Genomic DNA, 25,492 nt, shown 5'->3' on the forward strand with positions numbered 1-25,492 from the left:
ACAGTGACACGAGTGGCTCTGTGCCAGTGACAGGGGTGGCTCTGTGACAGTGACACGAGTGACTCTGTGACAGTGACAGGGGTGGCTCTGTGCCAGTGACCCGTGGGGCTCCCAGTGCCCAGCCAGGGCAGGGGACTGACCTGCTGGCCCCTCCGGGGGACACCACGCGGGCGTGGGAGGTGACGAGGAGGCGGCGCAGGATGTCCCCGCGGATGGCCCGCCACCTCTCCGGGGGACAGACGTGCAGGGCCAGCACGGTGTAGTAGTGGGGCCCGTCCACCTCGAAGGCGCTCTCCACCCACTTCTCCCGGGGCTGCTCCAGGAAGCTCTGCAGGTTCTTCTCCTCCCGCGAGGTCGCCCGTGTTCTGCAGGACAAGGAAAGCTCAGAGGCTGCTCTGGCTCCAGGGGCTCAGCCTCTGCTCCCCAGCAGCTCTGGGGTGCTGCCCCTGCCCCTGCCCAGCCAGCCAGCTTCCCCAGACCCACCCCTGCCTGAGGGCGTGCCCCCATGGGCACCACCAGCTTCCCCAGACCCACCCCTGCCTGAGGGCGTGCCCCCATGGGCACCACCAGCTTCCCCAGACCCACCCCTGCCTGAGGGCGTGCCCCCATGGGCACCACCAGCTTCCCCCAGACCCACCCCTGGTTAAGGATTTGCCCCCAGTGTGCACCACCAGCTTTTCTTAAATTCATCCCTGCCTGAGGGTTTGCCCCCATGGGCACCACCAGCTTTTCTTAAATTCATCTCCTCGTTGAGGATTTGCCCCCAGTGGTCACCACCAGCTTTTCTTAAATTCATCCCTGCCTGAGGGTTTGCCCCCATGGGCACCACCAGCTTTTCCCAAATTCTTCCCCTGGTTGAGGGTTTGCCCCCATGGGCACCACCAGCTTCCCCCAAATTCATCCCTGGTTAAGGATTTTCCCCCATGGGCACCACCAGCTTTTCCCAAATTTATCCCTGGTTGAGGACCAGCTCCCAGTAAGGAAACACATTTTCCTTGGAGTTGTGGGTGGCACTAGAGGTTTGCCAGGCAGCTGCCATTGTCCCAGTGGAAGATAACACCACTGTAGAGGTATTTTTCCCTTTTTTTGAGAAAAAGATGGGACCAGGCCAGCCAGGCCAGGCACTGGAGTAGTGCCAACTCCCATGGGACACCACACAGCCACTGCAGCTCCTGCAGCCACACCTGGATCCATTCATACAATTCCTCTACTGCAAAAACAACCCCTGGGAAGATAGGCCAAATTCAAACCCAAAAGACTTTTCTGCAAGCTTATATAAATATTTTATCGTGTTCCTCCTTTCCCCCAGAGCTCCAGAGTCCCAGGAGTGCTGACACCCAGAACTGACAGTGCAAAGCACGTGTCACAGAGACTTTGGGAAGCTGCATCACACTTGGCCACACCTGTGGCTCTACTTCACCAGGCAGAGGCTGCCAGCCAGGTGAGACCTGTGATTCTAAATTGAGATAAACCCTCCCTGGCAGGCATCAAGCAGCATCCCAGCAGATGAAGCTGTCAGGGTTGTGTGACCTTTTCATCTGCTAGAAGATGCAGCTGGGAGCCGAGCAGTAGCTCTTTATTTTCTCCATTTAATATTAAAAATTCTGTCTGGGAAGTACAGAAGGCCTTTTTCCACGTCTGCCCAGCGGGTTCTGGGCTCTGTGGTGCCAACAGCAGCCTAACAAGATGAAACAAATACTTCAATTTATTTGTCTCCCAAAGGACTGGGAAAACAATAGCACAGGATCTGGAGATAGATATTAAAAACAAAAGACAAATTGTATTACAGCCAAAACCTTGATTAGTTCCAGGCGGGAAAGTGAGAGGGATTTCACTGCACTCCATTTGGAGTGACCTTGGTGTGTATTTTAATTTATACCCTCATCTAATTAATACTACTTACTAATAGCTAACTCCTCAAATAGAAGATATACATGGGCACCCCGTTTTTGCAGGATCAGACCAGCTCATGCATTCCAAAGCATTTGGGTGCCTATGGATGTGGCCTCAGTGCAGTGCCAAAGCACTGCTGTTTATTGGTAAAAATAATAATGGTAATTCCCCCGAAAAAATTAAAAATATCAGGAAAATCTGATGGACCTGAACCTTCCTCCAGGATGTCATATCTGGCAACAAACCTGTGTTATTTGAACACTGAATAAAATGATATCAGGGTTAAGTTTTCAAGCAACAATTATTTCACCACAGTGTCTCTTCTGCCTGCTCAGGAGAAAATTAAGCTGGCAGAGTTTCTTTAATGTAATAACCCTGCTGCTCACCCCAGAGGTAATAATTACATCTAGAATGGAAAGAGAAGCTAATTCCCGATTGCTTTTACTCAATAGGTTCCCTGTTATCCAGCATGTCCAGGCTTCGCTCCCAACAATGCAAATCCTTAACAACCCACTCAGGATGTGCAACCCTCCCAAAACTTTGTGCGATTTCAACCCAGAGCTGTGGGGGCAGGGGGTGGCACTGACGTGTTGAGCACGTAGAGCACGGTGTGGATGATGTAGGGGATGAGGTGGATGTTGCTCTCGCGGCCGCCGCCGCCCGTGTCGATGCTGAACGACTGCTCCATGGCGAAGCGCAGGAACAGCAGCTTGATGTCGTGCACGTTCAGCTGGTACGTGGGCTCCCGCTGCCCCGTGCACTCCTGGAGGTACGTGTTGTGGCTGCAAAACAGCAGGGAGCTGTGGCTCTCAGATTCAAAGGGAGAAACTGAGAGCTTCTAGCCAGGCAGAGGCCTGGGAAAGAGCTGGAGAAAAATGTAAATAATTCTTTATCTCTCTTGTTGTTCACATTGTTTATAGTTAAGGTCTATCACTGTACACCAATGCTGTGAGTTGTTTTCACTTCAGAACCAATGGAGTTGGTCCTCACAGAGCTCTGTATAAAAGAGCGGTGTATTTTGAATAAATTAGAGTTTCACTCTCACAGCCTTCTGAGTCAGAATCTATCCATTCCCATCCTGCCTCGACAGTGACATCGAGCTTGCACACAGCTCCTCCTGCCACAGCACAGCCCAGGAGCCCAGCAAGGATGGCACAGAGAAGCTTTAACAAAGAACAGCTACACGACGGGAGCCCCTGCTACCTTGGATTAACCTCCCCAAAGGGAGGCTGTCAGCTCACTCTGGCAAATCCAATTCCATCTGCAGATAGCTGTCCACCCATCAATACTGTTTTCCCATGCCCAGGACCTGGGATACAGCTCCCTGGCTGAAATGGTTCCAGGATGTCATCACTCTTGATTCCACAGAATCTCACAATGGTTAGGGCTGGGAGGGACGTTAAAGATTATCCAGTCCCAACCCCTGCCATGGGCAGGGACACCTTCCACTATCCCAGGTTGCTCCAAGCCCCACCCAGCCTGGCCTTGGACACCTCCAGGGATGGGGCATCCATAACTTCTCCAGGCATCTTGTGCCAGTGCACACGCCTTCACAGGGAAGACTTTCTTCCCAATATCTAATCTACACCTACCTTCTGTCAGGCTCAAAATTTCTAAGGTGACATTACAAGCCCACCAGAAGGTAAACCAGAATCCTGACACCAGCATCTCCATCTGCTCCAGACAGGTGCTCATATACCTCAGTACCACCCAAGAGAACTCTGGAAATCTACACCAGGGAATCCAGTGGTGTCAGGAGATTTCTTTTGTACAATAGGAGCTCACTGGGCCACAAATGAATCAACACTGCATCTTCAGCAGTGACTGGAGGCTAAGGAGGCTCTGAAATTATTTACATGAAGCCACAAAGCAAACAGACAGCTGTACTTTTTTTGGAGATTCACTCTTGCTGGTAGAACCTGACATAGCTCAGATTTCCCAAGATTCAGATGCACCACCTCTGATCCCAAGATTTCAGGGAAATGTGTGGCAAGGATCTGACTCACCCAGATGCAACCAGCCGGGGAAGAACCTGCCTGTACTCACCGTGCCAAGCACGTGGCAAAAGCAGACTCTGGCACGTGGGGCCCCCACACTGGCAGGAGCCCATTGCACTTGGTGTTGGCATTTTGCAGGGCTGCGCTCTCCCACTCCTCGCGGCCCCGAGCGAGTCTGCACGGAGAGACACAGCACACCAGGCAAGTCAGGAGGATGCAAGCTTTTGTCTAAGGAAAAAACAACTCCAAAAATGACAATTTCACAGCTTCTCTCCGTGCTGGACTTGGCAGAGTCCAGGTCTGAGCAGTGTTAAAGCAGACCCTGATGGAGAAGCTCTGCAAAGTGATCAACAACCCAGCCCGAGTTCCAGGGTGACCCCAAAGCACCTGAAAAGGCCTCCAGCCCCACTGTGGGGCTGTGGGGCTGTGGCAGCACGTACCTGACAGCTGCCAGGTGGCAGTCGTAGTGCACGATGTTGAAGTGGGACACGGTGCTGTAGCCCTGCTGCTTGCGGGGCTTGTTCTCAAACTCCTCGAGCGCCACGCGCTTGGTGAAGGTGTAAATCCCCAGCACCTTGGTGGGCTGCAAGGACACACAGCAGCCTTAGCAGGCACTCAGCTCTGCCACAGGGCACTCCTGCTCTCTGCACAGCACTGCTGCCTTGGAAAGCACTCAGCTCTGCCACAGGGCACATCTCCTGCTCTCTGCACAGCACTGCTGCCTTGGAAAGCACTCAGCTCTGCCACAGGGCACATCTGCTCTCTGCACAGCACTGCTGCCTTAGCAGGCACTCAGCTCTGCCACAGGGCACATCTGCTCTCTGCAGAGCACTGCTGCCTTGGAAAGCACTCAGCTCTGCCACAGGGCACATCTCCTGCTCTCTGCACAGCACTGCTGCCTTGGAAAGCACTCAGCTCTGCCACAGGGCACATCTGCTCTCTGCACAGCACTGCTGCCTTAGCAGGCACTCAGCTCTGCCACAGGGCACTCCTGCTCTCTGCACAGCACTGCTGCCTTGGAAAGCACTCAGCTCTGCCACAGGGCACTCCTGCTCTCTGCACAGCACTGCTGCCTTAGCAGGCACTCAGCTCTGCCACAGGGCACATCTGCTCTCTGCACAGCACTGCTGCCTTGGAAAGCACTCAGCTCTGCCACAGGGCACTCCTGCTCTCTGCACAGCACTGCTGCCTTAGCAGGCACTCAGCTCTGCCACAGGGCACATCCCCTGCTCTCTGCACACCACACTGAATTGAACCTCTCCTAGTCCTGACCTCAAACTTAAACTGATCCTGTGCTTTTCCAGCTTTCACTGAAAATACACCTTCATTTCCCAGCCACCTCTGGAATTACTGATCTTAAGAAACAACCCTGAGACTTCCTGATCCTCCAGTGCCAGCATTTGTGCAACCAGATACTGGCAAGTCCCCTTAGGAACTGAGAGGCCTCTGAAAATGGGTCTCCCTTCACCTGGAATTTCAATTTCCCATCACGACTACCTGGAACTCTTAGCTCCCACTACCTGGAACTCTTAGCTCCCCCTGTGCAGAACTTTTACCTCCCATGACCTAAACTTCTAGCTTCCATGACATGGAACTGTTAGCTCCCATGATCTGAACTTTCAGCTCCCACTACCTGGAACTTTCAGCTCCCATTACCTGGAACTTGTATCCCTCCCGGCAGATGCAGCAGGTCAGTCCTGGCTCCTCTATCAGCTCCTCCATCTGTTTAAGCAGCGCAGTCTTGGTCACCACCTGGCCCTTCTCATTTGTCTGGAAGAGAGAAAAGCTCAGGCAGGTTAAAAAGAATGACAAACCACAGCATGCCCACCAGGCACTGGAATGCCCATCCCATCTCCCAGCAGCTGTGTTCCCCCCTGGCAGCACCAGGCAAACCAGGGGCTGCAGCTCTGCAATATCCATCAATGAATCACTTCACACACTTCCTGCTGAGGCAGTTGGAGCAAGGCAGGAAGAAAAGCCCCTGAATGAGCAGAGCACCCAGCCATTACCGTCATGCCCAGGGTGCCCAGGGCCTTCTGCCTCATGGCCATGGCCATCCTCTTCTTCTCGGCGCGCGTCTCCTTCCGCGCGGCGTCGATCTTCTTGTTCACCTCTGGGTGCTCCCTCAGAGCCTCCAGGAGGTTCTCTGCCAACGTCCCAATGCCTTCGTCACTCGACACCTGCTCCAGTTTGTGCAGGTTGGTGATGGAGTCTGTTCCTATTAGCACCTGGAGGGGATGGGAACACAGCACTGCTCAGGAAAAGGGAACTGGGGACAGTGACTGTCCCCTCCAATCCCACAGGGGCAGCTGGGCAGAGCACTGAGCTGCAAGTGTTCCTTCCTTTCTTAATGCTCCCGGGCCCTAAAAACTGTGTGTAAGTCTGGGGCAATTTGCCTCTCTACTGGTCATTATCAGCTCAGATGGGGATGTAGCATAAAACATTTATTTTGTGGTAAGACATTGTATTGATGCCTTCAAACACCAACAATCATGTCCTGAGTAGCTTATCAATAATTATCTTGTCTTCACAATGGTGTGTCAATCTCACACCACACAGCAGGAGGAAATATTCAAGTCAGAATCTCTGACTTTTCCAGATGATGCCTGAAGCTGCTGAGCAGAGGCTCAAGGCATCAAGACAAGGACACGAAGTCTTGTTATGTGACACACAAAACTCAGAGGAAGCTCTGCAAAGGCAGAACTTGCCCAGGGAATACCTGAACAGCTTCCACACCTACGCCTACTTTGAGATTCCCGATGGGCTTTCACATTCTTATAACAGGTAAGCAAGCTCAGGAGAACTGCATTTTCTCTCTGCTTTATCCCCCAAAGACAATTCCCTTTAGACTAGAACCAACACCTTCCAGCAGAGAGAAGTTGTGAGCAAAACTGTTCCAACGATGGCGAGGATGGCAAAACAAAACCCAACAAAAATCAGTGTAGAACCAACTCTTAGAGGAATTGCTCCTGAGCTGCAGCCCCAGAGCAGAGACAGTGCAGGCACGTGCCCCTGGCTCACCTGTGTTGCAGGGTGCTGCGTCGCGAGGCCTCGGAGCAGGCGCAGGATAAAAGGAAGTGCAGGTCGAGATAAGAACCTCTTCCATATGTCTGCATCCAAACTGCAGGGAAGACAAAAGGCAGCAGCTGAGGGGAGTGTCCCAGACAGCAGCAGGCTCCAGGAACACTCCCTCCCCCGTGTCCCTCCTCAGCTCATTAATGAAGGGACGGTCACACTCCCACTTCCATGCTGTGCACAGCCACAGTGCCAACTCTGAGCCTGGGGATTTGTGCTCATGAGTTGGCTACCAACAGCAAAAACTCTGTTGCTGTGCAACAGGAAGGAATGGGCAGGAAACGCAAGGATTGAGATATCCAAGGAATCAGCTTGGACGGGTATCAAATGGGAAGATTTCAGGGGTTTTAGCTCATCGCCATACGTGCACTGCCTCACCAGACCTCTGCATCACAGCTCTGAATGCTCCTGAATGGGCACTTGTTCATGGATTTTTTGGGAGACTGTGGTGATGGGATGAGGAGGACGTTCAGGACAGTCACACACATTAAACAGTGATTCTTACTTCTTTGCACTTGGAATGTGCTTTTTCATATAATCCAGGGCATTCTGTGTAATCCCCTTCTGCAGGATGAGATCTTTCAGCTGATGACCATTGCTGTTGTTCTTTATTCCTGCTGCTATTTTACAGAAGCAATCCAGGAAAACTTTATCATCTCCACTGTGCTCCTCATCATACCTGAACAAAGAGAAGAAACAGTAACTCTGCCTGTAATTTTCACTGATATTATCACTGAATTATGTACCTGTCCAGCTCAGAGACTCAGAAGTTACTCAGGCCCCTGTCACCTCAAAATACTCTCTGAAGACCTATTTCTCAAGCTAGACGTCACACATTTCTTTCAAAAATGGCTTAGAAGTGAAAGAGGAAATGAAGCTGAAGCCTGGCATTAGACTGGAGTGGAACCCATGAGGAAATGAAGGCAGAGGCGTGTCAGTAGAACTGAATTCAGGTGCTTTCAGCTGAACTGTGCCAACGTACTTATCGAAGTTACAGTAGGGCTTGAAGCGATCCACCAGGATCTGCATCTTCTCCACCTCCCCGAAGGACAGGTAGGGGATGATGCGCAGCAGCCCCTGCAGCACGCTCAGGTTGGAGCGCACAAAGGTGCTGTTGATCTGGTCCAGCAGCATCACCAGCTGGTCCTTGTCCCCCGTGAGGAGGAGGTTGCCCTGTGAAGGAAGAGCAGCAGGATTTATAGTCAGCAATTAATTAACAAGATAAATCTCACCCTGGGAGCTGGTGGACTACTCCAGTTGTGAAGGGGTAGTCCCTGATAAAAATAAAACTCGGTCTTGTGGAATGGCTGCACCAACCCCTCTAGCTGACACTTGGCTTATTCCATGTACTGTTAAAGCATTTTCTAGCCAAAAGCCTAATAATTTCAACCAGATTCCTGTCCACCCACAGCTACAAAAGATGAGTGAGAAGCTCTTCTTGTTCTCAGTCTAGCTGAGATACAGTTTTATTCTCAATTAGCTGGAAAATCAATCATGTTTTCAACACATACAAAAACACTCCAAAAAACAAGGCCAAGCTGTGTCTTTTCTTGTCTCTCCCTGGCCTGTGGCCCAAAGCAGGCAGGAAAGGATCCAAGCAGTGCCTAACAACCCTCACCCAACCGTGCAAGACTCATCCTGACACAGCCTCGCAGTGCTTTTGGTTCAGGGCTCTCCTTGAGCCCTTCCCCAAGGCCTGCTAAGACCTGCCAGAAGTGTAATGAGGGTCAGACTCCAGCAGCACTCCCCTCCAACTCCTGGAGCCCAGCATCCCTGTGGGCAGGGCTGTGCAAGCCTCGAATCCCAGGGAAAGGAGCTGTGGGCACTCACCTTGTCCTCGCTCAGCGGTTCCGCGTTGGATTCATCCAGAATGATCTCCATGATGCTGAGCACCTGCTCTGCCACTGCTGCTCCCCCGCTGTCCTTGCTCTCCTGCTCAGCCACCAGAGCCTGCAAGACATGGGAGCGCTCGGGAGAACAGCAGCAGGAACTGGTTTGAGGTGGGAGCACTCAGGGGAACACCAGCAGTCACTGGTCTGATGCAGGAAGAGGCACTGGAACACCAGCAGTCACTGGTTTGAAATGGGAGCAGACCCTGGAACACCAGCAGTCACTGGTTTGAGGTGGGAAGAGGCACTGGAACACCAGCAGTCACTGGTCTGATGCAGGAAGAGGCACTGGAACACCAGCAGTCACTGGTTTGAGGTGGGAAGAGGCACTGGAACACCAGCAGTCACTGGTTTGAGGTGGGAAGAGGCACTGGAACACCAGCAGTCACTGGTTTGAGGTGGGAAGAGGCACTGGAACACCAGCAGTCACTGGTTTGAGGTGGGAAGAGGCACTGGAACACCAGCAGTCACTGGTCTGAGGTGGGAAGAGGCACTGGAACACCAGCAGTCACTGGTTTGAGGTGGAAGCAGACCCTGGAACATCACCTGGTTTAACTACCCCCCACACCCCCAGCCATAAAAGATAAGAAATGTCCAAAGGATAATTTGCAGTGCCAGCACAGCAATATTTCCCATCTCCAGTAGTTGTCACGAGGCAGCAGGGCAGTCAGAAATAGCTTAAATTCATTGGAATCTATGGAAAAAACACTTCTGGAAGTCAAGGCTGGCCTTACCAAGTTGAGAGTCCCCAGCATGACATTCAAAGTGTTCATCTCTGGCTTGACCAGCTGCTGCCGGTTTATTTTCACCTTCACACAGTAACTGAAGAGTTTTAACAGCACCTGCAAATACAGCAAAGGGATTCTCTGTGGGACCTTCACAATGAGGGGGGGAATTTGCTGAAACTAAAGTAATAGATTAATACAATAATATACCTGCTCTCCAGGCTGCTGGGATACAGTACGCCCCAGATTTTTACATAGCACAGCTCTGGTTTTCAGATAAGGCAGAAAACAATTCCTCCAGCAAGAGAGAATTTAGTCTTACCAACTCCTCAGGTTCTAGACATTTCAATTTTGTAAGGAATTGTTACCCAAAAAGAACAGGAGAGGGAAAGAACTGCTCCAGCTCAAGGAAGACTGTCTAAACCCCACGGACGTCTGTGGAATTTTCCACCCCATAACTCCTGACCCCAAAGGGAGACTCACGGTTAAGAGGTGCCGGCCCTGTTTGAAGTCCTTGATGCCAGTCAGTCTGTTGAGCATGCACTCCAGGCCTCCACACGGGGCCATCACCCCTGCCATCTTATACACTTCTTCCTCATCCTCCTCCTCATCTGCAGGACAGACACAGGTGGTGAGCACGGGAGCAGCCACAGCAGGACATGCTCAAGCAGTGGAAGCAGAAATGGAGAGCAGAGCAGCACACATTTCCCAGCAATTCCAGTCACTTCAGTTGTTTTGAATTAAAAAAGAATTAAGAGTAGGGATATGAAGAAGGGCTGAGCAGAATGGTCCCCATGCCAAGCAAGTGCTCACATCTGAAACACAGCTTTAAAGCGCTGTTAAAATCCTCCTTCACTCGAGGTGAAGCAGGTAAATGCAGCAAAAGCAACGTCAATCAACTTTAAGCTCACTGCTGTGAGGATAATAATGTCATTGCTCTGCAGCAAACCTCAGATTTCAAATCTAATCCCAGCTTTCAGCAGACAAATGCATTACCAGTGGTGGAGTCGAGGGACTCGATGAATTCCTCCGTTGCATCTCCCAGTAACCCCCGCATGCGGTAAATGATCCTCATGGGCTCCCCCTGCAAGAGCAGAGCTTTTTATTCTTTCTGTCTGGGGGCACTTGTACACACGCCTGGTGCTGGTTTCAGTGTGTACAGACACCCCAGCCCCAGCTCTCCCTCGTGCTGTTTCACCCGATGATGGTGGCACAGGGAAATCTTTCACTCCCTCATTCTCCCCTTCCTGAGATGAATTAAAAACAACAGTAGAGCCACCTGCAAAAACATCAGTAACTCATCCCTTGGTCTGCCCAGCTTTTCTTGGCACTGCCAATTAATTGACAGACTCGTAATAAACAGTCTCTTCCTCCTTCCATCTCCTCCAGGTTTCCTTTAGCACCAGTGAAAGACAGAAAATGGGTTCATCTGCAGAGGAACACCTGCTTTCCATGGCAACCTCTCCTCTGAGGATATGGCACAGCATACCTGGGAAATGCAGGGAACAGGCACAGCCCAGGAAATGAAGCAGGACAGGCTAATTGGATGAAAGCTTTCAAACAGATAAAATCTCCAGTGATGGCAAATGGAAGAGGAGTAAAAGGCAACTTAATGAGCCTTCAGTAAGACAGTACATCACTGACACAGCCAAAAAGCTGTGCTTTTACCCTGAGAAAGGGACACTTTTCCAGATGCATTGCCAGCTGGAAATACTGACAGCATATCACAAAACTTTCCATTTTTAATCCATAGGTCTGAATAAAAAGCAGAAAAGAAAAATCCCAGATTTGGGAGCAGGAGACCTTGCAAGAGAAAACCTGTCAGGGATCGTGCTAAGCCTAATGTGGAATAAGCAGTGCTTAATGTCACAGCAAATACATAAGCACAGGGAAAGCCCCGGGGGGAAGATCTGCTCAAAGGCCACGCTGGCGACCAGCAATTAACACCACAGGGGCCCTGGTAAAGCGGCAGATGAACAAAAAAAGCCACTGAGAGACAAGGGAAACAAAAAGGGGCCTGAGGTTGCGTTTCTTGTGCGCCTGTCGCTCCCAGGGAACGGGAGCTGCGGCTCCAGGAGGTGCTCACAAAGGAAGACAGATGAAAGCCGTTCATCCACAGGAATGCTGAGCAAACTCTGCCTTTCACCAGCAGAGCTGCTTCCCTCCCGGGAGAGCCGCACGGGAACAGCTCCTCCAGGGGCAGCACGGGGATCATTTCCACCACTGACTCCATCAGAATTCAAAGCAGAACTCACAGGTTAACACCAGCACCTCATCTCCCTTTCTACCTTGGTACCTTGCTAAAAATTTATCACTGTGTCACAAGGTTTGGGCTTGATTTTGCAGTACTGAAGGCTTTGTTCTTGAAATAAAGCTTAACGAGATCCATTTTATCATCATTCACTGCTAACTGGCACTTTGTTTGAATTCCTCCCACAAATGGCTTCAGGAAACTGAAGTTTTAAAGGTGATTTGAGACCAGGAGGAAATGAGGAATGACCAAGAAATGCTGGGCAGATCAGTCTTGTTTTATGATCTCAAGTGCCTCTAAAAATATATTTGTAGTGGGCAAGCTTGAGCCTGATGGTCTCAGTGGGAGTTTGTTTTAGTGGTCACAGGGAAAGAAGGGAAGAGCTTGTTCTGGATCACATCCACCTCTGGAACAAGCTCAGTATGACATGGTGGACTGGACCCTTAAGATTGCTGGGTCCATTTCTTCATGTGAAAAACACACAACACACACTATGAAAAACAAAAAAAAGGATGAATCTGCCAAGTGTTTGAGATCTCGATGAAAAACATGAAAGCAGAAGTGCAAATATGGAGAAGCATTGGATGCTCTGTGCATAAATAACTTGGGTTCACCCCCAAAGCACAGAGTGATGGAGCAATCTGGTGTCCCTGTGTGCACACACACAGAACTTTTGTGTGCAGATGGAGTGTGAAATGTGCTCTGAAAGGCAGTGAAATGTTCAGCTCTCCCCAGGGAACACAGGGAACGCTGTTCCTTGGGAAGAGTCACGTGTGGCACAGGACACAGCTCACCTGGGGCACTGCTCTGCAATCACTCACGTTGCAGGGCCATGCACAATCTGTCCTAACAGAGCACCAAAAGCTGCTGAGCAGTTACACCCAATAAATTATATGCCAGGAAATAAATCCTGACACGTGTGATTTTGATTTTTCCCCTTTTTTTTGTTGATGAGAAGGACAGGTGCTTTGTGCTGTTAACTTGTACAAAGGTAACACACCTCGTTTGTGGGACACCACACCTTCTTGTAGACCTCAGCCACAGGCAGATCCAGACTGATGATCTTGTTGTTCACCAAAAGCTGAAACGGAGAGAAGAACAAGTCAAGAACAAGCTCAGGTTGTTACATCACCACCCCAGCAACCACCAGCTGCCCCAAACCAGCATCCCACGGGTCTGTGCAAGAAATCCCTGCCTCATGAAATTCTCACCTCCATCCCGCTGTCGTCCTCCAGCAGAGCCACCAGGTCACAGTCCTGACAGATCTTGTTCTTGATGTCCCTCATGAGAGGCCCGATGCCAGGCTCGTTACTGCTGTAGGGATTCCCTGGCATCCTGCCCTGCAGGAAATCTTCCTGCTGGGGATCTTTCTCCAGAGTGACAAAGAACTCGGTGACTTCATTCTCCTCCTAAAGAGCAGCAGCAGAGACAGAGTGAGTAAGTTTTCCCCTAACCATGCTCCCGTTCCTGCATTTTTATGGGAGAATGTTCCTAAACCTTCAGTCCTTTCCTCACTGCTGCATCTGCTCTGCATGCCACAGTCAGAGGATGGCCAGGATCACTGAGTAACCAAATTCCTCAGGAAACCTGAACCCCCTCGAATGGGATGCAGGTCTACACTGCCTAATGGTGAATTGTGACTGCAGACACTGCTGCTCCTGGGAAAAAGGAACCAGATCTAGGGTTGCTAGATCTGTGCTGCCTTGTTCTTTTGAGAGTTTTAAAGTTCTTCTATAAGTTTTTTTATGTCTTCTGATGTTTACATATTTCTACTGGAGTTCTCACGTATGTTCATGTAAATGATTGTTTTGCATTCTTCTTTGTAGGTAGAGAGAATTGATAGACTGTTAGTTTGTCCAGTGTGGTTGGAGAGGTGGCAATTTCATCCTTCAATCCACTGTCACTTCTGTGATTCTATATATTGCAGAGTCAGAAAATAAAGCTCTCTCTTGTTACTCTTCTTCTTCCCTCTTTTACATCTAACGTGCATGTGTGAGTTATTTCGTGTTGTAGTGTGACAGATGTGGCTGGTGGTGATTCTCCTCCTCTATCATGAGACCCCCACCTGGAACACTGCAGCCAGTTCTTGTGAGCCCCAACAAAAAAAGGACATGGAACTGTGGGGGCAAGTGCAGGGGAGGCCACAGACTTGCTCAGGGGACTGAAGCACCTCCCCGATGGAGACAGGCTGGGAGAGTTGGGGATGTTCAGCCTGGAGAGGAGAACGTTGTGTGGAGAGCCCACGACACCTTCCAGGGTCTGAAGGGACTACAGGAAAGACTTTTCATCAAGAGCTGCAGTGGCAGGACAAGGAGGAATGGATTGCCCAGAGAAGCTGTGGCTGCTCCTGGATCCCTGGAAGTGTCCAAGACCAGGCTGGCCAGGGCTCAGAGCATCCTGGGATCATGGAAGGGTGGGACTGGACAATCTTTAAGTCCCTTCCCAAAGCATTCAGGCTCTGTTGAGGCAGTGTGACCCTGCCCTCACTACTCACAGGGTAGATGATGCTGCAGAGCCTCTCAAAGATGAACACGGGGGTCCTGTAGTCATCCAGGCTGTAACGCTTGGCAGTCTCTATGCACACAGCCATGAACGCCTTGGTCTCTGACTCTGTGCCTGCCAAGAAAAGGAAGCTTTAAAATGGACACTGCAGTCAATTTTATAGATTCCACTATAGCTCAGCACAGGCAGTAAATCCTTCTGCAGCCAGTCCCACAATTTGGTGGCTCTCTTCTTTTGTGAATCCACTCTGTGAAAGACAGAAGGTATTTTTTTGGTAGGGTTACTGGGAAAGCCTCTGCATGGCTGGGCTGCAGTAAAATAGCCCCATAAAAATGAGGAGGCTGAGATTCCTGGAAAATAAGAGGTGACTAGGAATGCTATTCAACTGCTCTGTGCCAACAGAAAATACTGGAAGCCATAAACCCCCCTGATTACAGCAGTCATTTAGGTAAGCTCTTTGTGTGGCTGTTCTGCTTTTCCATCTTGGTTGATCCCAAGGCTGGATTTATGGAACAGAGGTGGTTTCACCTGTTGTCATGTCCTCCAGCATCTCCAGCAGCATGTCCTGGGTCTCATCAATCAGCTTTGTCCTCTGCACCACCAGCTTCCTCAGGCACAGGTAGCCATTGAGCACCGTGCCCACCAGCCGGCTCTTGAAGTGCCTTTTGATGGACTCCACCTCCACGAAGGAAGAGAGAAGACCTAGAAAGCCACAGAAATTCAGGCAGGTGGGAGAGAATTTGATTTCTAAATTTCATAGCAGCAAATAGGGCACATTATCATAAAAATGGCTTGCTCCAGCTCTCATCAGTCTGGGGTTTAAAGCTCACTCCTGTGAACTGAGTGGTTGGAGGCAAAAGCCTCGGCCTGGCTTGTAAATTGTAACATATGAAAAATAGTTTTGGAATGAGGAAAGGGCCTGTGAGCTTGATACAAAATTCTGCACTCTTTGGCATTTTTCTGTCACAAGCTGTTCCAAAAGCAGATGACTGCTCCTCTTGTAATACTTTTAAGACCTTTGATGATGTGAAATGACTTATCAGTGACATCACCAAACTGGTCGCTCCTACAATAAAGTAAAGAATCAGCAAACACAAGGATTCTTTCCTATGACACACTGATCAACATGCTGCTTCTTGCAAGAAGCCAGGCTTTATGGATTCACCCACTAATGGCTGAAGAATGTGAAAGAGGATACAAAAAACAATGATCTAGTTGATGAGGTATTTCCATTTCCAACAAATTTTTGTAAAAGTGTATACACCCTAGAGGATAAAAGAAAAGCTTCTATAGAATAGGGAGGCAGGAACAACAGGTAGGAATAAAGCAGCAGTGTTTACAGTGCTGCCAGGGACTGTACTGTGTAATAAAGTGAAATGATGAAGCTTGCCTGGTATGTTACCACAGTTCAGCCAAAAACTCTTTCTGACCACAAAAAATATGGAAAAATCCATTTAGAGATTAAGTCCTAAATCGATGCCAAAAATCCAGTGCTGACAATGGCAACACCACTGAGTGAGATCTCTCTGAAATTCTGCCACAGGCTGCTAGAGAACAATGATCACCCAGCTCTAACCTGCTGCAGGCCCACTGAATACCTGTGAGACTCTTCAGGGCATATCCCTGCTGCAAATCCGTGCTGAGTGTTGCTTCCTCCAAGGCCAGCAAACGAGCTATTTCCTGAAAATAATTAACAGCCTGTTAGCCAAGCCCCTGCAATGCCAACAACCATGGGGGTGTCTAACACAGGGTGCAAAGAACTCAGCACAGAAAGCACAACTGCAACAGCGGGGAGGGAAGGGGAAAGAAGAGGAAAACTGCCACAAATCCCTCTTGTTTTCTCCCTGCACCTTCCTGCTACCACTGCTTGGCTCTAGTGCCCTCCAGGAGCACTCACAGCCACCACTGATATGGAGAGTGTCACCTGCCTCTCTGGAGTGCAGCAGGGACCCCCACAGAAACCTCACACCACTCTGAACACTGCAAACCCAGAGTGCTGCTTCTCCAAAGGCTGTAATTCCCATTTCTCCAGCAATGGCAGCACCATTGCCTGATCCTTCCCTGTCCCTAAGGGCTCTCAGAGCCCAGCCTGGGAGCTGCACAACAGCTTCCAGCTTCGACCTGGTGCCAAGCCAGTGCAGCAATATTTACAATCCCAGAGCAGTTAATTAAAGTGCTGAGGAATTCTCCAGCTGGGGCTAAAACCCCCCGTGGGCCCCTCTGTTCAAAAGTAACAGCACTGAAGTGTGAACTTGAGAACCTTGGCTGGGTCAGCAACAGGGCACTGAACAAAGGGATGGAATTTCAAAGGGGAAAAATAGCCAAGCCAAGAGGTCATTTTCTGCACACAAATCCATACCTTAGTGATGAGGCTGCCAATGTAGGGCAGAACCCCTCTGGCTGCCAGGTAGACCTTCCAGTGGGCAGGTTTGATGAGTTTCTGATACAGGGCCAGGTACTCAGCAGCACATTCACCAGCAATGCTCAGCTCATCCAGGTAGCTGTGAAAGAGGAGCACAAGCTGACAACCCTTTCACAGATACAAAAGGAATTCCAGCTTAAGGACACTGTGAGAAGGAAGAAAAAGCCTCCAGAAATCCATCTTCCCTGTTGTCCTTGGTAACACCATCACCGATATTCATTACTTGCTTGCTAAATTAGTTATCTGTCCCAGGAAGGAGTTAACTGTGCTATCAGCATGAGCTGGGGTAAGTTAATGTCACAAAAGTTGGAAGAGACTTCACCCTATTATTCTGCCATTGAAGAGACAGGGGAAATGTTTGCCACACAGCTGATCCTTATTTCTGGAAAAAATACAGACTGCAAGAGCTCATTCCCAGGCAGCAAACCCAACTCTCACTAAATCTATACCCTCCCAGCTAATTAAGTTAAAAAATCCAGGTCAGAAAGACCCCTGAACTGCAGGTATACAAGGGAGAGGTGTGAGAAAAGCTCCAAGAAAGGAGAGATTCTGATGGGAATTGAAGACAAACACTCGTGGAGCTGCCAGGTGTGGCAGCACAGGAATACCTGGTGAGGAGATCAAGAACCTGCTGCTTCCTGCTGGGGATGGTGGCCAGGGCCTCCACGATGGTGCAGGCAGCCTGCCTGGCAGCCTGGGTGGCAGGAGTGAACAGCACCTGGGCAGGGGCAGGAAAAGCCAGGTCAGACCCATAGGCACAGATGAACTTGTGACAGCTCACAAGAAGGCACAACGTGGGGGCTGTTGGGTGACCTGGTGGCAGTGTTTTCTTGCTCTCCCAACACTTGGTTCTGTGACAATTCCTGCTCTGCTCAGCACCAAAGTGTTTAGAGAGTGCATGCTGTGGGGGACCTGCTAGCCCACACACACAGGAAGCAAAGATCTGCTCCAGCACCCTCAGAAGTGCAGCTCATCAGCCAGGCAGGAGCACCGTGGCAATCACAGGTTCAGAGTTTAAGAACCCACAGACTCCCAAATAAACATTTGATGCAGCGTTTCTAAGGGAGCACAGCTGCAAACCTGACTTGGAATTAAGAGGCAGTGAGTGCCAGCCTCCCCAGACACCCCTGCAGAGGAACTGCAGCAAACCACCCACCCTGTGTGACTGAACCCTGCCCGGGGCTCTCCCACCTTTACCTGGCGCAGCCAATTGTTGTGCCCCAGCTTCAGATCCAGAGGACAAGTTCTCTTCCCACGCCGACTCATGAACTGCTTCCACTTCCAGACGTATTTTTCTGACAAGTAGAGCTGGTGAAGCTCAGCTTTGCTGGGAGTTTTCCCGTTGGCATCTGCACCTGCAATATTGAGCAGAGCCCAAGAGAACTGTCAGCAGCTATGAACTGCAAACTGCCAGAGTATTTTTGCCTTCCTACTGGAACTCGCAAAACTCCAGCTGGGAGCTGAGTGCTTCCCATCTCCTCCTGCTGCCATTTTCACTCCTGTGTGGAGCCATCTCAATTCCAAGCCTCATGCAAATCCCAGAGCCTCTCTCAAGGAATTCCATCAGCTTTCCAGCTGGCTGGTAACAATTTAAATAAGTTTCATTTTCTACAGTCCCTGATTCTCTTCAGGCACAGAGCATTTTCTGTTTAGGGTTTGAGGCACACAGCCTGGAGAAGTCAGTGCTACAACTCTAATTGTGAGGATGGTATCAGATGTCAAGGAAGAGAAGTCACCACAACTCCACAGAAGCACATTCCTTATTAAATCTGGGGACACACACGTTCCTGCACAGAACTGCAACAGCTCACAGGCACAGGGGTTACCTCTGGCAGGGAGGCACTTCTTCCAAGCTTCATACGATGCCTTGGGGTCCCTCTTGAGCCACAGCTGAGCCTGTGCATGGATTTCATTGCTGTAAGGCTTCACAGTGGTGAGAGCATCCATTGGTACATCCTAACAAATAAAAAAGCTCTGTGATTCTTCAGAAAGCTACAGTCTGCCCCCAAAGAGCAACTCCTGAGGTGACTGGGCCATGAAGAGGCAAATGCAGCTCTTGGACAGCAGCAGGATAATACAGTGTCTGTTAATAGTGAACTAAGAGATATTCCAGATTCTACTGAAATATCAGTAAACCCATCTCTGACATCCATGTCTGATTATCAGACAGGCAGATCAAAGCAAAGAAATACCTTCTCTCCTGCAAATCTAATCCTAAAATTAACAGCAGTCAACCAATATATTTTAATGAGAACCATAGTTCTGTATTTAAAAATCTGAGTCAGAAGTACTTGATTCTTTCAAATTTAGGAACTTGATTCTACAAAGCTGCTGAAAGCTCAAAGCCTGCCCAAAATAACCAAGCTGTGGCTTTGAAGTAGCTCTTTCCCCATGCCTCAGATCTGAGGGGAAAACAGCAAACCTTCAACAGTTGTGGTCAAAGCCACCAAAAACAGTGAAAAATAGAAAGTAGCCATCTGAAATTTGCAGTGTGCAAAGACCAGAGTCACAGGGCTTGGGCTTCCCCAGGAACAGTGACCAGGTGAAGCAAGTCCTGGCTTCCTCACAAACTAGCTCCTCACTGAGATCAGCGTGCCAGACTTCAATCAGCAAATTCTCAATGTTTTGCTCAGCCTCTGGGGCAGTACCTTGTTTTTCTTGCTGGTTGGAGCAGGTGGCTTGATGAGCTTCTGGAGGATGCGCAGGCACATGAGGGTGATGTTTTCAACAACCACCGGAGTTTTGATGTTCACTGCCATCAGGAAGAGGCTGAGAGCTGAAAGCAGACAGGGGTGCTCATTATCCTGTGAGAGCTGCAGGCAGGACACACCTCCACAGCCCCAGCCAGCACTTGAAGTGGGTTTAGAGGTGGAAATGCTGCTGCACTTGCTGGTCCTTGGGCGGGTGGCGGCACTCACCGCAGCGCAGCCGCAGCTCCCAGCAGCTGTCCTCCTTGGAGATGGAGTCTGTCAGCAGCAGCATCTCGTACTGGAGGCTGCTCGCCTGCAACACACAGTGCTCCAGCTCTTGGGGTGCCCCAGCTGTTGGGGGTGCCCCATTCCCTTCTGCCTTCTCAGCTTTAATAAACTCAGGTTCAAAACACATGGATCTAAATTAACTTAATCCCATGCCCACTTGGGGTGATTTGACCTGCTGGAGAAGTACAAGCAAAGCCAAGACAAGGAACTGTAGTCCAACTGCCTGAGGAAACTTCAGCATGTGCTTGTACATAAAACTTTGCGCTATACTCTGACATTTATGTAACTTCCTATTGAAACTCAATATTTTTTCTTACAAACAGACCGCAAGAGAGAAGATGCAATGAATAGAATACACCAGCAGTGCAGAGGGGCAGAACAAAGAAACAGGAAAACACTGGAGTGTCTCACCAAGTCTGGATTTGCCCAGTGTCCTTTCAGAGCTGCAGAAACCTTCCCAATGATTAAGTCATTCATTTGCTGTGTGGCCTCTGGATTGTCTCTGATTCCAGGAAGAAAAAGACAACACTGTTATGGTCTGCTTGTACTAAATGCCAAAAGCTCCTGGGATTTCAGCTCAGCTGGTAACAAGTGCACAGGGGGTAACACTTCTGGTGTACAACACACCCATGGCAGGGGTGGGACTCTGAGATCCCTTCTAACCCAGAGCACTTTGTGATTCTAAGGTAACTGCCCCTATGAGGCTTTCCCCTTCCTGAGGGGGCTTTCCTGATGCCTTTTTGGGACTACCTAAAAATAGAGGCCAGATAAAATTAAGGGAATAAAAAGTGCTTGTATTTACTGAAGGGCCTTCAGGTACATCTCAGGCAGGGGCTACACCCAAAAATGGACCAGGGCTCACGGGTTTTCACACTTTGGTAACTTTGGTCCATTTGCATATTGGGGGTTAATCCTCCAATTCCAGCTTCATCTAATGAAGTAATTTACATCAAGTTTACTCCCCCCAACTCCCTTTTGTTTAATTTCCCGGGGCCTGAGGCAGTGAGGTGTCCTTGATTGCCAGGCCTGGAGGGGAATTGTTGTGTGTGCCCAAAACGGGAGAGCAGCAGCTGAGCCTGTGTGGAGTTTGGAGCTCTGCACTAAAGACCTGCAGGGTCCCAAACACAGAACTGCAGGTCACAAACACAGAACTGCAGGTCACAAACACAGAACTGCAGGTTACAAACACAAATACAGAACTGCAGGGTCACAAACACAGAACTGCAGGTCACAAACACAGAACTGCAGGTCACAAACACAGAACTGCAGGTTAGAAACACAGAACTGCAGGTCACAAACCCAGAACTGCAGGTCACAAACACAGAACTGCATGTCACAAACACAGAACTGCAGGTCACAAACACAGAACTGCAGGTCACAAAGAACTGCAGGTTACACAGAACTGCAGGTCACAAACACAGAACTACAGGTCACAAACACAGAACTGCAGGTCACAAACAGAGCTGCAGGTTAGAAACACAGAACTGCAGGTCACAAACACAGAAAATGGAAAAGCTCAAAGCCTCAGGCACCACTCCCAAGGACGATGGGTGCTCCCGGGAGGAGCAGCTCTCACCTGGTCAGGAGGCACATGAGCTGCCGCACCTCCTCGCGCATGGCGGCCGCGCCGCGGCGCAGGTTGTAGTCGAAGAGCTCTCGGATGAGCCCCTGGGCCACCAGGATGTGGCGGATGGCCCCGTTGGTGGCCAGGGCCCGCAGCAGGGTGATGCAGTGCTCGGTGACGGCCGAGGCGCAGCCGTAGCACTTGGTGGAGGACGTGTGGCCGCAGCCCAGCACCGACAGCGCGCGGTACTGGCTGGCCGTGAAGGTGGGCAGCGCTGAGCTGCGCGAGGACTTGGTGGCCGCCTCGCGCTGCTGCAGGTCGTACTCCAGCAGCTCCTTCCGGGAGGCAAACACTTTCTGGGAACACAGATGAGGAACCGTGAGCCAGCACACGATGCTGCTCTCAGGCACAGGTTATTTTTGCTGTGTATTTTGGGGAGAAATATTTTTCGAGAGTCTTTACAAACCAGCTGTGGGTCTGCTGGTGGATAAAACTAGATACTGAGATTTAAGGATTCCACTGCTTGATGAATGGAAAAAGGTATTTGCTTTTACAAATTAACTTTAGGTTTGCTGATAAATGAAATTGGATATTGAAAGATGAAAGAAACAATGGGGAAAAACCCTAAATTCCATAAGAATTAAAAAATGAAAAGGAGTTTATACATTAGAGGAAAATCTTCAGGATTAGGCATTCTGGGAAGTCTATACCTCTCAAGTACCTTAGCCAATGGGGAGAGAGAGAAGGGAAATGTGGTTGGAAAATTAGGATAAAAGAGGAGGCTGCATCCTCCAAAAATTGGAGAGACCCCAGGGGAATGCCCTGTGGCCTCTCCCTTTATTCAAATAAAGCAAAAGGATTCCTCTGTCTCCTTTCTGGACACAAACCTCTGATATTTATGGATTAATCTTCCTGATATTTCAAATGTTTCCAAACTTGAAATCCTTCATGGCAACAGCAGACTTGGGAAATCCATGAGGAATATCAACCTAACTCATTTATCAAAGAATTCACAGAATGACTCGGTTGAAGAGACCTTAAAGATCATTGAGTCCAACCCAACCTTAACACCTCAACTAAACCATGGGACCCAGTGCCACATCCAGTCTGTTTTAAACACATCCAGGGATGGTGACTCCACCACCTCCCCAGGCAGACCATTCCAGAACTTTATCACTTTATCCTCCCTGCTGTTTACACTACATGCAATGTAACACTGGAAATGTGACAAATCCATAGTATTAATTACTATTAATACTGGCAGAGTAAGTCAGAGTAATTTATTCCTTATAGAAAGAGCCAAATATATTTAATATGCTCAAGTATCACAGCCAAAAGGACATTCGTGATGTAGCAGGTTTTCCAGAGTTTATGTCACTTGTTGAGCACAAATAAATGCATTTAATTTATAAAACGCTTCTGTAGGTCATATTTTAGACTGGTGTGTTTTCAAACATTTGGATACATGCAAAAATTCAATTCTCTTTAATTAGCCATCTGTTCAGTCTCCTGCTCTTCTGAGAAAACCAGTTTCACAAGCTAGCTGAAATTTTAGTAATTAATACATAGCTTTTAGAAATTGTTATTATTTCCCTGAAAATATGCAGCTGATCACTTGCTGCTACTGATATCATTAAATGAAGAATGGCAACATCTTGGTTTTTTTTTCCCTAATAAACACCTGGCCCAAATCCAAACCAGAGCACACCGTACCTGGATGATTTTGGAAAGTTCATCGAAGGAGTTCTTGCAGTCCCCACAGTACTCCTGGGCTAACTGCAGGATGTACCTGTTCACGCTGGCTGAGGTGGAACTGATCCCTCCACTGTTGCCCGACTCATCCTGGGACAGGGGAAAGCAAAGAGGAATCACAAAGGGAGGCTCCACACAAAAACAACAACGGCAGAGCAGCACCTGAATCAAGGACTGCCTGGGCAGAGCCAAGGCCAGCGTGTCCCCAGCCTGGAGGTCTGTGCAAGCTCCACCTGGCCCACGTTACCTGGGGCTTCTCAGGGGCTGCCTCGTTCACTTTGCACAGGAGGTTCTCCAGCTGCGGCCGGTGCCCCATCAGCTGGTGGTACACCCTGTCAGCCTTGTCCAGCAGAGTGTTGATGTTCGTCACCGCCTACCAGGGGAAAAGGAAACTCTTATTTCATATTCACAGCTACAGCCACCAAGCTCCAAGTCTTCTCTGTTGCTTTTCTTTGTGGGGAGAAATCACTGAATTGTGACCCTGCAGCCTGGTTCTGCTCTGAGAAGCACTGTGGTGACACTGCTGAGCACACCCTGTGACACTACACCGAGCACACTGACCCTTTGGGACAGGACACTGAGTGCATAAGGTTCTTTATTCATTAGCAGGGCTCCTCAGGTGGGATGGGAAGCAAACAGAATAACCCAAATCCATCCCCTTCTACAGCAAGGCAAAGAGATACAGTTCAAAAGTAAGGCACTGAATGATGTCTTCTGAACAATTACTTGTCTTGTGGAGCAAGACACAAACCCAGAATGCATCAGCCAGTGAGGAGCCTTGAAGGAGCACTGATTTTGACAGGGGATGGAGCCCTGCTGTCCCCACGATGGCTCCAGAATCTCCTGGCAGCCCCACCTTCTTGCGATCCTCCTCGTTCTCGATGGGGTCCACGGCGCAGCAGGGCTTGGCATAGAGCATGAAGTCGAAGCGGGCGTATTTACAGAAGCCACAGGCATTGCACAGGAAGGGATCCTTCTCATCGTAATTGATGGACCTGAAAGGAAGGCAGCAGCTCAAAACCTGCAGCTCAAGGCTGCTGAGGCAATGGAACAAACTGAACGGGCTCGGGTAAAAGAGGAGAGTGACTTAAAACACCAGACTGGCCTGGGGAAGGAAATACTTGAGAATCAAAACCTACAGATCAGGCAGCAAAAAAGTCCTTGCAGCAGTGCCACGTTCTGGCTGGAAAAAGCAGAAACAACAGTTGTTCCTAACAATCCCACTTTAATGACAGTAATTCCCAGTATAAAGTCAGGGTGGGGAACTGTGTCCTTCAGAAGAACACAGATACAGGAACTGCTCTGGTTTGTAGGGTCTGGCCTTTGCAGTGGGACTGACTGTGGCACTTCTCATCCCACTGCAGACCAGGGCAACAGACAGAACTGATTTATAGCTCCCAGAAGCGATGTGGAAACCTTTCCACACATCAGCAAACACCAGGAAAGACACTAAACACCTCGAATCCCTTGAGAATTAGAGAGGAATAGGGACAACAGTAAGGGGAAAGAGATATCAGATAAGGAGACAAAAGTGACAAAAGAGAAGGATTTCTAAGGCTATAGTAGAAGTGTGAATAGCACACAGTAAATTACCCCCGAGCCTGCTCTGAATGAGGAGAGCACAACAAAAGCCATGAATAGAACTGTCTGTCCAGCCCCAGCCAGGGATCCTGGGGGAAGCCCTGCAATCCCACAGCTGAACTCCAGCCTCCAGCCCAGGCAGCCAAAAATAACCTGCTCCGGGGAATTCTGTGGTGTGAACTTCGAGGGCTGGATGTGAAACTTCAGCTCACTGAGAATTGTGCTCCCAGGCTCTCTTTGTTAGCCTGCATTACATTAAATCCCTGTAAGCCTGTTTTATACTTCCCCACTAATTTGATTGTGCGCTTGTATTAACCAGAATGGGGGATTTACATGGCAGGGGGTGTGGGGCACCCGGGATGACTCTGGGGGACACACACCTGCACTTGTGGCACTGCTGCATGCTCTGGGGACACACAGTGACACCCACAGACCTGCAGCTGTGGCACTGCTGCATGCTCTGGGGACACACAGTGACACCCACAGACCTGCAGCTGTGGCACTGCTGCATGCTCTGGGGACACACAGTGACACCCACAGTCCTGCACTTGTGGCACTGCTGCATGCTCTGGGGACACACAGTGACACCCACAGACCTGCACTTGTGGCACTGCTGCATGCTCTGGGGACACACAGTGACACCCACAGTCCTGCACTTGTGGCACTGGTAGATGTTCTGGGGACACACAGTGACACCCACAGTCCTGCAGCTGTGGCACTGCTGCATGCTCTGGGGACACACAGTGACACCCACAGTCCTGCAGCTGTGGCACTGCTGCATGCTCTGGGGACACACAGTGACACCCACAGTCCTGCAGCTGTGGCACTGCTGCATGCTCTGGGGACACACAGTGACACCCACA

At 49.8% G+C, this 25,492-nt stretch overlaps 1 protein-coding gene across 6 annotated transcripts in view; it reads right to left on the reverse strand.

Annotated features, from left to right (window-relative positions):
* The window catches only part of UBR4 (ubiquitin protein ligase E3 component n-recognin 4), an 88,682-nt gene that overhangs the window by 7,784 nt on the left and 55,406 nt on the right, over positions 1 to 25,492 (reverse strand). For all 6 annotated transcript variants that reach the window (XM_077788202.2, XM_085559027.1, XM_077788201.2 and 3 more), the window contains 29 exons: positions 23,905 to 24,043; positions 23,296 to 23,421; positions 23,010 to 23,138; positions 21,309 to 21,652; positions 20,144 to 20,234; positions 19,673 to 19,757; positions 19,403 to 19,530; positions 18,581 to 18,710; positions 17,952 to 18,109; positions 17,363 to 17,472; positions 16,692 to 16,833; positions 15,931 to 16,012; positions 14,861 to 15,034; positions 14,325 to 14,446; positions 13,042 to 13,239; positions 12,831 to 12,911; positions 10,576 to 10,663; positions 10,063 to 10,190; positions 9,589 to 9,696; positions 8,796 to 8,915; positions 7,948 to 8,138; positions 7,471 to 7,644; positions 6,912 to 7,011; positions 5,900 to 6,118; positions 5,547 to 5,660; positions 4,331 to 4,473; positions 3,940 to 4,065; positions 2,481 to 2,675; positions 141 to 365 (listed from right to left, as the gene is read on the reverse strand). In XM_077788202.2, the coding sequence (XP_077644328.1) occupies positions 141 to 365; positions 2,481 to 2,675; positions 3,940 to 4,065; positions 4,331 to 4,473; positions 5,547 to 5,660; positions 5,900 to 6,118; positions 6,912 to 7,011; positions 7,471 to 7,644; positions 7,948 to 8,138; positions 8,796 to 8,915; positions 9,589 to 9,696; positions 10,063 to 10,190; positions 10,576 to 10,663; positions 12,831 to 12,911; positions 13,042 to 13,239; positions 14,325 to 14,446; positions 14,861 to 15,034; positions 15,931 to 16,012; positions 16,692 to 16,833; positions 17,363 to 17,472; positions 17,952 to 18,109; positions 18,581 to 18,710; positions 19,403 to 19,530; positions 19,673 to 19,757; positions 20,144 to 20,234; positions 21,309 to 21,652; positions 23,010 to 23,138; positions 23,296 to 23,421; positions 23,905 to 24,043 (4,170 nt within the window). The remainder of the gene's footprint in view (positions 1 to 140; positions 366 to 2,480; positions 2,676 to 3,939; positions 4,066 to 4,330; positions 4,474 to 5,546; positions 5,661 to 5,899; positions 6,119 to 6,911; positions 7,012 to 7,470; positions 7,645 to 7,947; positions 8,139 to 8,795; positions 8,916 to 9,588; positions 9,697 to 10,062; positions 10,191 to 10,575; positions 10,664 to 12,830; positions 12,912 to 13,041; positions 13,240 to 14,324; positions 14,447 to 14,860; positions 15,035 to 15,930; positions 16,013 to 16,691; positions 16,834 to 17,362; positions 17,473 to 17,951; positions 18,110 to 18,580; positions 18,711 to 19,402; positions 19,531 to 19,672; positions 19,758 to 20,143; positions 20,235 to 21,308; positions 21,653 to 23,009; positions 23,139 to 23,295; positions 23,422 to 23,904; positions 24,044 to 25,492) is intronic.

This window comes from Lonchura striata, chromosome 21 (genome assembly GCF_050655825.1).
Source record: "Lonchura striata isolate lonStrDom1 chromosome 21, ASM5065582v1, whole genome shotgun sequence".
Classification (NCBI taxonomy): domain Eukaryota; kingdom Metazoa; phylum Chordata; class Aves; order Passeriformes; family Estrildidae; genus Lonchura; species Lonchura striata.